Source organism: Leptidea sinapis, chromosome 24 (genome assembly GCF_905404315.1).
Source record: "Leptidea sinapis chromosome 24, ilLepSina1.1, whole genome shotgun sequence".
Classification (NCBI taxonomy): Eukaryota; Metazoa; Arthropoda; class Insecta; order Lepidoptera; family Pieridae; genus Leptidea; species Leptidea sinapis.
Window position 1 is genome coordinate 6,441,729 of NC_066288.1, and position 13,766 is coordinate 6,455,494.

General features: G+C 35.9%; 1 protein-coding gene across 1 annotated transcript in view; it reads right to left on the reverse strand.

Annotated features, from left to right (window-relative positions):
• Positions 1 to 4,161: 4,161 nt before the first annotated feature.
• The window catches only part of LOC126971634 (uncharacterized), an 87,628-nt gene continuing 78,023 nt past the window's right edge, over positions 4,162 to 13,766 (reverse strand). The window contains exons 5-8 of the mRNA XM_050817997.1: positions 12,925 to 13,058; positions 11,119 to 11,346; positions 7,979 to 8,150; positions 4,162 to 4,821 (exon numbers count right to left, since the gene is read on the reverse strand). Of these exons, the coding sequence (XP_050673954.1) occupies positions 4,679 to 4,821; positions 7,979 to 8,150; positions 11,119 to 11,346; positions 12,925 to 13,058 (677 nt within the window). The 3' untranslated portion in view covers positions 4,162 to 4,678. The remainder of the gene's footprint in view (positions 4,822 to 7,978; positions 8,151 to 11,118; positions 11,347 to 12,924; positions 13,059 to 13,766) is intronic.

Here is a 13,766-nt window from a genome sequence, read left to right on the forward strand (position 1 = left end):
ATCTTTTTCTTATCACAATATATTTAAGACTAAAAGCTAACCAATACAACTGCCTTTAATGTATTTTAGTATTTTACACAAATCGAGACGTTACATATAAGATCTGTGGTAGAAAAAGGCAGTTAAATTGGTCATTATCGTAAAATAATTTACTACAAGTCAGTGTATAGAGCTGCAGGAAGACATTCAACATCGTATAAGGGATATGAATTTCTACAATATTCTCTAGTATATTGTTTCGTGCTTACAAAATTGGAACAAATACTTTTTATTGTCACTGCTTAGTTTAATTGAATGCGATATGTTAAAAATACTTGAAATTTTCTTTAAAGTTCCCTCTATAGTCTATTGTAACATAATAATAAAAAATATCTTTTCGTTTGTACGGCCTATTATAAATATTGTAATATGAAAATCATGAAATAACTTCTCTTTTCTTCTGGATGACTGGATAGTCAGAAGTTATTTTGGAACATAAAATAACCTTTAGTTTTCTTTCTTCCTGATTAGGAGATTAGAGCCTGGATTGATATGTTTGCGCGAGAACACGTGTGGGGTTTCACACACCTCTGGTACTTAGGGTGAAGAAGAGGAGGATTGGGCTCGATTGCAAGGGTCACCCAGGGCGATGATCTCACTAAAGCATTTGCCACCACGCCCAATACTTCATTGGAGATAACCTCAAAGGGGAATAAATACTCGCTTACCTGAAGACGACAACAAAGGGGAGTATTTGCTTCTGAATCTGGGGATAATCATCATGAGGGGAGTCCAGAAATCTGAACCCGTAAGACTCATTGAGAACTGTTAACCAGAAAAGCCAATGTACCTTTATTAATTACCGGTAGAATGGCTAAGGTGGGTAAAATGGATGATGGATAATATGAACAAAAATATTAGAGTATAGAGAAGAAAGTTTCCTACAAATAGAAACTGTTTACTTGCTCTGTTATCTGGTGAAAGGGAACAAGATTAATCCAAGCCTAAACCGTTTTCATCTATTTTTGTATGCTATTAAGTTTAGCTCCATATAACTGACAATACTGTCTGATTCGTAATATTGTAATCATGATAACTATTGACAATTGTCGTCACACTTGAGAAATGATAAATCCAGGTTCAAATTCACTTTAAATGGTATTAATTAAGGTTAATCTTCATGATATTCATTATAATAAATTTGGTTTCCGCATTTCATAAAATATGTCCCTAAAAATTCAATCCCTTACCGATAACAACTATTATAATAAATTATTTATAATTTCACAGCGTCACTAATAATATACATACATAACTTTATTCACAAAATAATTTACTTTAATATTAGAAAAATATTTTGAATGTAAATTCGAAAGAGCAAGTTCTAAAAGGAGGCACATAAAGAGAATAGGGTTCTAGAAGCTTCAGTGATTATTATTGAATAAAAATATGTCAAAACGGAAGCATATACAATCTATATTAATTAATAATCCTTCAATTACGGCCGTTCCCAATATACTATTTCCCACTGACTTCTACTACATACCACTGGACTGGCGGCTGTTAAAGTGCTTTTGTGCCTGATTGATATTCGCCATTTTGGAGCTGTTGGCCATGTAGCGAGAGAATGCGGTACTAAAACTAGAAATGACAACTTAGTGGACAACATAGATGGTGGGAAACTATTTACAGAAAAAATTGCGTACTTTATTACGTTGACTCTTGAAGTATAAATAACACGAAAAAGGAACGAAATTAATTCAAAATGTAAAAATACTTATTACAGAATATTGTACGTTCCTTCGCAGCCATTTGTATTATACGTCAAAATTAGTTCTCTGGACGCTTGAGAGAGGCGCTTCAAATAGGCACAATTTTTTTTATGTCAAACATATGGAACAGCCTGTCCAGTGGTTTTATACAGGTCAGTACTATCTACAGATTGAGATAAATTACTACCTTCTACTGTCAGTAATTAGACGTCAATAATCTGAAGCTGTCCCAATATACCCGATAAGTCACTCTAATAGCCAGTTCATTGTAGTTAGGCTTTCTATCTGAGTCCTCCCATGCGTTCGAGTTTACGCAAAATAAGGGAGGAAATTAAGGGATCTCTATCACCTCAATATTTTTCTATTTTCTATCTCAAGATTTTTTTCAGACATGACTACAAAATATAATAATATAACATATTTAACAACAACATATTTTATATGTTTAAATATAAAAAATATACAGATGTGTGTAAGCTATACGTCCTCCTATTGACAGACAGCGTGTACGGATAAGATGCGTTACCGTCGATAAGTTTATTGGGACAGAAAAGTCAACGATAGTTACGATTTATTATCTTAAGTAAGCCACAACCGGAGATAGACTGAATATTGGGAACGGCCGTTAGAAATCAATTAAAATAATATAAGAAGCGAATAATTCAACACCAAGTTATTGGCATTATTCAAATTTGCGTATTGTGCCCTAAATTCCAACTTCCAACAATTTGCACTACTTTGTAGTTTGCATTAATATGCAATCTAATGAATGTTTTACCAAAGTATCAGAAACATATAAAAATATAAATTGGAAACAGAAATCCCAGTATTATCTGCATAATTATAGCGAAGATGCTGCATAATTTTTTGATCAAACTATCAGAATAAAACATCGATGGAAATGATGTCTGAATATTGTTTTATTCGCCAGATAAAATTATCTCTTGCGTTTTTTTTTAACAGCTTATTAATTAAGTACAAAATACCGAAGCAGTTTTGACAATATTTTTATTCTTACCGTGATTGTTACAGATAAGCTCAAGTACAGATAGGATATTTATAAATTGCAGAATCTTGATGGTGTACGTCGAACCTAAGAGTAAACAAAACGCTATCGAATGGAAAACTAATTAGTAGATACTGTAGATAGCTAAAGACCTTATAATATTTTTTTTTTGATTTTTTATGATTCAATCCAGAGACCTTTTTAAACTATTTATTACTTCATAAGTTTTAGTTTACTAAATTGTAAATATAATCCATAAATGTTTGTATTTGATGTTAAGTTCTTGATTACTTCACTAGCTACGATGCACTTCAGACCGAAATACAGTAATGTTTACACATTTCTGCTTCACGGCAGAAATAGGCGCCGTTGCGGTACCCATAACCTAGCCGGCATCCTGTACAAAGGAGCCTCTCACTGGTAAAATACACATTGATACGAGGCGGGCGAGGAACTAATCTCCGTATTGACAACAGTCAACCTATCTCAGATGTTTAGGAAACTAGAAACATACGAATAATGGACAAAATATCTCAAAGCAGACTAACTTAACAACTTTAAGTCTTTTTAGGAGGACTTCGACGTATACCATCAACGGAATTTTATAAAATGCATTATTACGTGTGATCATTGAACGTAAGTTAAGTAGATTTCTTAAACTATAGTTTTTGGCGTAGCAAAAATATTAAAATATACAGTGCAACTTATTTAAATTAAAAAATTATAGTAATTATGTATACGAAAGATTAGTCGAATGCGAACAATTCATTAGAAAATATACAATATTACAAATTTGTACAACACTAAATTCAGATTAAACGATTTAAAAATATTAAACAGTAAAAGTACAGAAAATTATAAGTTTTCAACAATCTTAAGATTCACAATATTATTCATATTTTATTTATTTATAACAAATGTGTAAGTAAATATATATAGGAAATCAATTTGAAATTTGTAAATAATCTAAGAGATTGGAATTTAAACTCTAAAAAAATATATTCTTTGCAATTGATGTACAATAAACATCTAGACTCACATTCACATTTAAAAATTGTCTTTAGCAAAACTCTACCTAAGTGTCTATTAGGCAGAGTTTTCGTTCAGTTGTGTTTCGACCGCGCTTTGAATACAACGCCACGCAATGATAAAGTGTTCAGTGAAAAACTATTCAAATAACAGCATATCCAAACTTAAAAAGGATAGAGTGTCGTATTTCGAGTAACTGCCCCTTTAAATTAACAAAATTATGTAACCAACTTGACGTTTTCAATCATGTTGCTAATTAATTACATTCCAATTACTAAAACAGAATGTTCTTGCATCGTGTTCGCGTCACAGCTTCTAATGAGCGTATACAATATACTTTGAACATTACTGCTACGAACTAAGGTGTTAATTTAAGTGAGTTTTAATCTTCTAATATATAAAATTCTCGTATCATGGTGTTAAACATTGAACTCCTCCGAAACGGCTTGACCGATTCTCATGAAATTTTGAGTGCATATTGGGTAGGTCTGAGAATCGGACAACATCTATTTGTCATCCCCCTAAATGTTAAGGGTGGTCCACACGAATTTTTTTTTAATATTTTTTTGACATTTTTTTTAAATTATGACAGTTTGATTATGAGTCAGCATTAAAAAATAGATACAACTTCAAATTTTCACCCATCTACGATCAACAGTTACTTTTGTATCGCGATTTTAATATCAGCAATATAACGTTTGCTGGGTCAGCTAGTGTTATATATGAAGTTAATACGTACATACAATGCTGCTCGGACATTTTTTGACGAGTCTAATAGTTTATTGTACTTCAATGATTCTTTGACACTACTACTACAAGTTCGACATTTAAGAGTGGAGCAAATACATTAACTACGTAAGTGTCTACAACATTGATATTATATTAAAGGGATTTAACGGAGAGGTAAAGTAAGCTCTTGTATTACAAAGCTGCCAATTAACCAGAGGGAGCACAAGTTGTGTAGCGAAGCGGAAGTACTGTTGGCAACACTTGTATCCGTTCTCGGCTTCTTCAAGCTGAGCTCGTTCACCGCAACTGCCAAAAAGTATTATCAATTCAATGGCTGACATCTTTTTACAAATTGAAGTTCCACTACAAGTTTGGTTTCACGACGAAATTGTTTAAAATGAATTTCCATACTCCACAGCTTCAAGACGCCCAAAGTTTTGACTTAAATTTTATCGTCCTTTGAGTTGAAAACATGACAGACAGACAGGGACAGGTAATTACAAAAGTTTCACTGAACGAAGTTATGGTGATATGATTAGACAATGTTGGTTTTGATATTTTAATAAGATCGAGTAAGACTCAATTCAATCAATGAAAATTTATTGTAAGAAATATAATAAAAGTAGAGAACTTCGCAAAATTACTTCTAAAAATAAATTGAATACGAATGTTTATTTCTTAATTTTAACGAGTGTTTTATATACCAGTAACATATTAGAGTTGACGAAATATTTTTACTAGGACTATATTTTCGTGATAGGTTATCACTAACTGTAACCTAAATACATAGTCTGGCCATAAATACTGTTAAAATTAAAAATAAACAATACATTAGATTTGAATTTGGAATCTGTCATTTTTATATTATGATTGTTCATTCAATTTTTCTCATCGTGGCGCCAATACATTGTACATTATTTCGCGATATTAAAATGTAGTGGGGTGATAAAGAGAACCGAATCACTGTGATTGCATTATGTAATTATGTAAGCTATATTAGTAAAATGTTTGTGTACCGGACTATTAATGGGTATAATGAGACCTCCTCTGTTTGTGACAGAATAAGATCTGGCCGTCCACATAGTGCTCGTAAGAAAAAGGTGGTCAAAGCAGTAAGGGAAAGAATTCTAAGAAATCCAGTATGAAAGCAAAAGAATTGATTTCGACAGATGAAGAAAGCAGCTAGAATCATGTCGCGTTTGCGTTAACAGTTTTAGAGAGTACGAAATGCTCTAAACGCCATGATAATTTGGAGTCCCTAAAACAATCCGTACGATTGGCAGTGAAGGATTTTCCTATGGAAACTCTAAAAGTAATAAATGTTATTTGCAATAGAAAAAAAATGTTTTCTTTGTTTCAGTATTTATGGCACGACTAGGTTAATATTAAAAAAGAACATGTTTTCAAGTTAAATTAATCCGAAAATTACAATAAGAAATGCAATGCTGATAAGATACTCGGAAGAGTTTATAACTAGCCAAAGGTTCTTGTGTTAGAAAGCTGCCAATTAGCCATACCGAGAACCAAGTTGTTTAGCTTTGCGGAACTGCTGTTGGAAACATTCCGCTCATTTCCGTTCTCGGTAAAATGTGGAAGATATTTTCAGAGATCGTCCAGGAATTGATAAGCTGAAAAGTTCTTTTCTATAGAAAGTAAAGGTGAGACCCCACACATCACATCCGTCACTACTATTGTGTCAGATAGACTCTATCTATACCGTTGTGTCATTTTATTCTGTTTTGTTATGTATGTCTCTAATTAAAGCTTTCGTATTGTATTGTGAAATATAATTATTACATAAGAGTAATACGTTTTGGATATAGATATTTAACATAGATAATTTAACTGACATTGCATATGCTTTGAATGATGAGGGAATGGAACAAGAGAAATAAAATCCGACTAGAACTATAGAACAGATAAGAAGTTTTTGGGTGTACAGACTCTAATATTATAACTCATTATTCTTTTTAAATTTAACGACGGTCACAGTTTCCTTCGGCCTCCAAGGCCCCCGCCCGGCTTCATTGTAAAAGGATTTTACAATGAAGTACAGAGGTGGTTTTTAGTCAGACGTATACACCACATCTGAGCCCGACGTGTGCGCCCCGTTTCGGGGTCTTCAAATGTAAATGTATTTTCCTCCTCTCCAAAAGTAGGTCACTGTTTCTATATGTATGTATAAATTGGTGTTTTTAGTGATTGAACATGATCGGTGCGAACCTGATGTGTGGGGGTCGACCTTTATAGTGCGAACTCATACTCATGACTAAAATGATTTTAGGCGACGTCTACGACGAATATCAAAAACAGAATGTCTTATATGCATATACATGCAATCAAATTCTCACCTACCCTCTTAAAACTTGAATTTTCATCTTTGACAATAGTGAATAACGTCTTCAAATTTGCTTCGGTTAAAAAGTGATTAAAACAAAATATGGGGATACAGATTTATGTTATAGCAACCACAGACTTAGAATATACTAGCGGATGGACAAACTGACAGCCCGATAATACGTGACCATCTTTCATGTGGGCGTTAGCGAAGCGTGGCTGACTACCACTTGTCAAAAAAAAATTCGTTTACTGTAACAATATATACGCTTAGCTTTTCTATCTTGCTGTATTAGAGATGTACTCTAAGCCTTGTTAGTTTATACGCTAGTATTTATAATTCATACCCAACGTGAATTAATATAACTCGATATCTAAAGAATCAAAGAAATTTTAGCGTTGAGTGAAGACTGTAAATTATAAATTCGCAATTTCACTGCGTTACATCATTTCCGTTATGAATATCTTTTGATTTGAAGAAGTTACGATACTCGTTTTTGTTCCCAGCATGAGTTCTCGTCTAGAAAGATCTATCCGATTGTATCTATAAATATTACTTTAATATGAGATAATAATATATAAAAAAACGAGTGTGCCTGACCACACGACTGTAGGGAAACAAATTATTAATTTATAAACTACTTAAATACAGAACGAAATGAAATTGATAATTAAAATCACCGTTGCAACACACTTGTGTTGAAACACATGCTGAGTGGCACCTTTTTTAAGCACCACACGTTTTTTAAGCACCACACGTTTTTTAAGTACACTTAAGTTGTTTTGTTAATTCTTATAATAGTATATTGTTAAGTTGTTTCATTTTGTTATTTGTGTGTATATTGAACTAAATGTTTTTTCTTTCTTTCTTTAAAATTACGAAATAATCATGAAATCACCGTCCGCGTAACGCTAGTGTTTGTTCATAACGCTCTCGTCACGCATTCACCAGCTCACCCCAAGCGTAAGTAAGTTTAACTTTAAAAGATAATATTTATGCTTTTGAAAAAGGGGAAAATATAATTACAATATTCGAATAAAATATACATATGGAAAATTATGATAAAATTATTTTTAAATAACTAGATTGATTGATATAGTTGAATGTAATATTTTATTCAGATACCTGTAACAGTTTGCTTCTTCACGTCAGCAAACTTTTCTCCCGGTCCCACCTCATCGGGAATAGTAGCAGTGCAGGTCAGCTGAAGTCTTCCATGGGCTGGTGTTCGAAGCTCAGCAATCGATACCCAAAGGGAAATCGGTGGGTGTACTGCCTCGCGAGGCTTTTCCTTTATCTAAAATTATTCTATTCATCACTTTCAATTTTCGGGGTAGCTTTCCTTAGCAGTTTCTGACTGATATATTTTATTAGTAATTTAAGGCTTATTTAGATAAGCCTAATTTTTCTGTGACATTTTTTCCGATAAGTTCACAAATTATACAAAAACATTATTACAGTAATGAGTGATGTTATTCTTACATTTAAATTGATATCAACTTGAAAAAGCACATATAATTGTTTATTGAAATAGTTGTATTGTTACGATCTTAGATAAAGGGTTGGTCTCCGCTGCGCTTCAACTAGATACAAAGGCGTAGTCGCAAAGTGCGGCAACTTTTACTACGCCCAAATGGGTGTACTCGAGCCAGTCTCGAACAATGTGTGACGTTGACGTGCCAAATGTTGTGTTAAACTTTGCTAATAATACTACAAGAAATAATAAAGACACTGGGATCACACATCATCAGTAAGTATTTTGTATTTTATTAATTTCAATGTAAAATAACACAAAGCGTATGTTACAATATTTGAAAGATGCCACAAGTGTCTAGATACCACGCACACAAGCATCTAATAGTTGCCGTAATAAAAAAGCTATTGTTCTTAGGTAGTGCGGTATCCAGAGCGCAGGGGAGAACAATACTTAATGAAAGCTTACGATGTTTCTTGTTGACAGGACACATAGCGCAGACAATTGGGGGCAGAATAGTCCCGTAACGGAGGTTTTGGGGCGGAAAGACACCTATAAGTTGACCACAGATACGATGGAAGGACGAACTGCATGAAAGTAGCCCTTTACGAGTTTAATTGGCGTAATCTGAAGGAGGTTAACACTAAGCTGGTTCAGAATAGCAGAGAGGGAGAGAAAGAGAGTTTATACAGTCTTTCAATATTCTTGAAAATGTTATATATGTACAGAGGCACATAAGTGAATTTGCTAGAAACTGTCATAACAATCATGTTAACGCCAGGAACAAACATAAACTTATAAGTCTTTGGTGGGGCAATGTATATGCTTTTTCAACAAGATCCCAGAAAATGTTCAAAACAATTGTATTACGAAATTCAAACGAATTTGTTATTAATAGGAGGACAAACGAGCGTACGGGTCACCTGGTGATAAGTGATCACCGCCGCCCACATTCTCTTGCAACACCAGAGGAATCACAAGAGCGTTGCCGGCCTTTAAGGAAGGTGTACGCGCTTTTTTTGAAGGTACCCATGTCGTATCGTCCCGGAAACACCGCACAAGGAAGCTCATTCCACAGCTTTGTAGTACGTGGAAGAAAGTTCCTTGAAAACCGCACTGTGGAGGTCCGCCACACATCCAGATGGTGGGGATGATATCCTAATTTATGGCGTGTCGTGCGAAGGTGGAATTCAGCGGCAGGAATCAGGTTGAACAGCTCTTCGGAACACTCCCCGTGATATATGCGGTAGAAGACACACAATGAAGCGACGTCTCTACGCAACGCCAAGTGATCCAGCCGTTCACAGAGCACTGGGTCCCCGACAATTCGAGCTGCTCTGCGTTGCACCCGTTAAAATGGATCGAGCTGATACTGGGGTGCGCCAGACCAGAGATGACAGCAATACTCCATGTGTGGCCGGACCTGCGCTTTGTGGAGCGCTATAATATGGGCCGGCTTGAAGTATTGCCGTGCTCTATTGATGACGCCCAGCTTCTTCGAAGCCAATTTGGCTTTGCCCTCCAGATGGCCACGGAATTGGCAATCGCTCGAGATTTCGAGACCCAGTATTCCGATAGTAGGCGAGGCTTTAAGGGAAGTGTTATCGAAGAGCGGTGATACGACAAATGGGGTTTTTAGTGGTAAACGCGCAAACTTGAGTCTTCTTAAATTGGACAAGGTTCAATTTACCCCATTCCGCGACCTGCTAAAGAGAGGACTCGATAGAAGACACAAGTTTCTCCCGGCACTGGTCGACGTTTTCCCGAGAGAAACCTGCATGGCCCGTGTATACGGCATCACCAGTTCTGTCGTCTGCATAGCAATGTATGTTGGAGGTGTCCAACATATTATTGATATGCAGAAGAAACAGCGTGGGAGATAGCACACACAATTAGCAAGAGCGACATCTCAAGTCAATTGCCTAATATGCAAATATTGGGGTTGATCAACTGTAAAGTAGATCCTGTAGATGAAGCCACAACCTGAGAGTTGAACAAGACACAAGATTTTAAGACACATTTTATGACGATACGTCACTCGAACGGTGAGCCCAGTTGGGAGAGCACTCGCACGGAATGCGAGAGGTCGTGGGTTCGAGCCCCGCATCGTTCATAAAATTTAGTTTTCAAATTTTATTTGTGTGTAATTTAAAGCATAAGATGGACACTTTTTCAACTTTTCTCCCATATGAGATGATTCTCCTTGCCTCTACCCAACATAACCCTAAATTAGTTTTTCAATAACAAACATAATCAATCACAAAGTAAGAAATATACAGGTGACATAATATTGTGTCAAAATAGATTGAGAAAAACAGTAGATAGATTATACATAAATTGACGATCGTTTTCAATAACCTATCTATCTTTAGTTTAATTTATTAGAGGTAGACAAATCTACCCTTTTACGCTTACTTATATTTCAATAACCTATCGGCATACGGCCGTTTCCAATATTCAGACTACTTGAGATAAAAATCGTAATTATCGTTGACTTTTCTGTCCCAATAAACTTATCGGTGGTAACTCAGCTTATCCGTAAACGCTGTCTGTCAATGGGACGTCGTATAGCTTACCAGCGATAGAAGTTTGTATGGAAAATGCAATTCACGCATCCATAAAGCGATAACAATGACTTATCAAGTATATTGGGACAGCTTCAGATTATTGACAGCTAATTACTGGCAGTAGAAGGTACAAGTAATTTATCATTATCTGTAGATAGTATATTGGGAACGGCCGTAAATGAAGCTTCTATAGCGTTGTTATAATAAAATCACATGTTCTATACCTTGGCAACCTCATCTGGTCCTTCCTTTAAAGTACATTTACTGTGCTTAGCCAAGTTTGCCGGAGATGGTGTGGTACTTTCACTCACAAGTGCCCAATACTTAGCTGTGTAGTTGAACTCGGGGGCAATATATCGATGTTGGTGCTTCCTGTGTCGATATCCCCCGCCTTTGGTGCGGGTTGAGCTCGATACACGATACGAAAAGTATTTTATAGCGTCTTCGGGTACCTGTAATAAATCGGTTAGAAAACAAATGGTGTTTACGTACTGTTCTCGCTTGTATTATAAATATTTTATAATAAATATCCCTGTATATATGAGCACATTATTTTGGCCCAAATTAGGCAAAGCCTGTAACTATGGGTCATTATTATATTATATATATTGACTCATTAGAAGATTGGCGATTTGCGTAAGACAGGAGGATCACATTTTGAGCATTTAATTAATTAATTTACAAAAAAATACTCATTTAATTGACTACTTTCTCATATGTACATATCATAAAAGTAGGGATGTTTTTTTTTACATTAAAGTCGGTTCGAATCCAACTGGATGGAGGTTCGTTCCATCCAAAAATTACTGAAATATTGGTCCCGACACGAAACTTAGGCGATGGGCAAAATTGATGCGAAAATGTAGTGTCGCGTAAACTTGTTTTGCATCACTGGATGAACTGTTTTTATTATAACTATTTTTGATATTCTCTAGCACCGCTTAAGATACATCTTTTTATGTATTATTTGTTTGTTTTAAAATTTCAATTATTTACTTTAAATTTTAGAATTATTTTTTTTACGATTAAGGTTAGCTTTACCCGTGTGTTTATTTTAATGACGCCATTATAGCGCTACGCTGTATAGAGATTATATACAGTGTGGAACCAGCATATATGATATAAATGTAGGTACATACATGTAAGGATATTTGCTGACGATATACCGAAAATTAACAAATTTCGTGCTTTGGTATTGTCAATAAGTAGAATTTTCATTTTGAGCAAATTTAAACGTACTGCAGAATTAAGTAAACGGGTCAATGGTTCAATGAATTTGAATATTTCAATATCATGAGGCGGCGTTGCCGGTTTAAGGTGCAGAAGTTGAATAGCAGCGCTACCAAACAAAAGCCGCCAGTGTCTTGACACGTGTATTTTATAGCCTAAACACATGTTTTTTTTTATGGAATAGGAGGACAAACGAGCGTACGGGTCACCTGGTGTTAAGTGATCACCGCCGCCCACATTCTTTTGCAACACCAGAGGAATCACAAGAGCGTTGCCGGCCTTTAATGAAGGTGTACGCGCTTTTTTTGAAGGTACCCATGTCGTATTGTCCCGGAAATAACGCACAAGGAAGCTCATTCCACAGCGATGTAGTACGTGGAAGAAAGCTCCTTGAAAACAGCAATGTGGAGGACCGCCACACATCCAGATGGTGGGAATGATATCCTAACTTGTGGCGTGTCGTGCGAAGGTGGGATTCGGCGGCAGGAATCAGGTTAAATAGCTCTTCGCAACACTCCCTGTGATAAATGCGGTAGAAGACACACAATGAAGCGACGTCTCTACGCAACGCCAAGTGATCCAGCCGTTCGCAGAGCACTGGGTCCCCGAAAATTCGAGCTGCTCTACGTTGCACGCGATCAAATAGATCGAGCTGATACTGGGGTGCGCAAGACCAGAGATGACAGCAATACTCCATGTGTGGCCGGACCTGCGCTTTGTAGAGCGCTAGAATGTTGGCCGGCTTGAAGTATTGCCGTGCTCTATTTATTCGGTCGGGTTTGCTCAATGTTATTCTGTACCTTTTCATTGTCTATGTACCAGGTGAGTCTCGGTGCCGGTGCAGCTGGAGCGCTGGTGCAGTTCGCCCGCAGAAGTCCACCCACTACGACGTCCGGCTTGCCAAATGTTATAATAGGTGGATGCTTTTGAGAATCTACGGCAGAAAAAAAATTTACATTCAAATTGTTTTAAGCGATCACGGCTATTTTCTACACTTTACCTGTAGCAGGCTGCTTTGCACAGGGTGCCGGCTAGATTATGGGTACCACAACGGCGCCTATTTCTGCCATGAAGCAGTAATGTGTAAACATTACTGTGTTTCGGTCTGAAGGGTGCCTCAGCTAGTGAAATTACTGGGCAAATGAGACTTAACATCTTGTCTCAAGGTAACGGGCGGAGTTGTAGTGCCGCTTAGAATTTTCGGGCTTTTCAAGAATGCTGAGCGGCACTGCATTGTAATGGGCAGGGCGCATCAATTACCATCAGCTGAAGGTCCTGCTCGTCTCGTCCCTTATTAACAATATTGTAATTGAGATAATTTGTAAAATAATGAAGCTGTAAATGTTAATTTATAAGAGCCACTACGAGTTTCTTGATTCAAGAGAATCAGTCAGATTTACAGGATGTTATGTCAATTAAAATGACATATCCATTAGGAAAAGGTTTAGTTTCCAATGCATTATTAGTATTCAGTACTAAATCAAAAATGGTAGATTACCATTTTGATTCAAATAGTTGTACGAAATGGCTTCGTGAAAAATTAATATCCAATTTAAAAATTATTGTTATGTATGCTAGCTATCATGTAACGCAAATAAATAATTCACCGTCTATGAATGATTTAAACGCTGATTCAGAATTG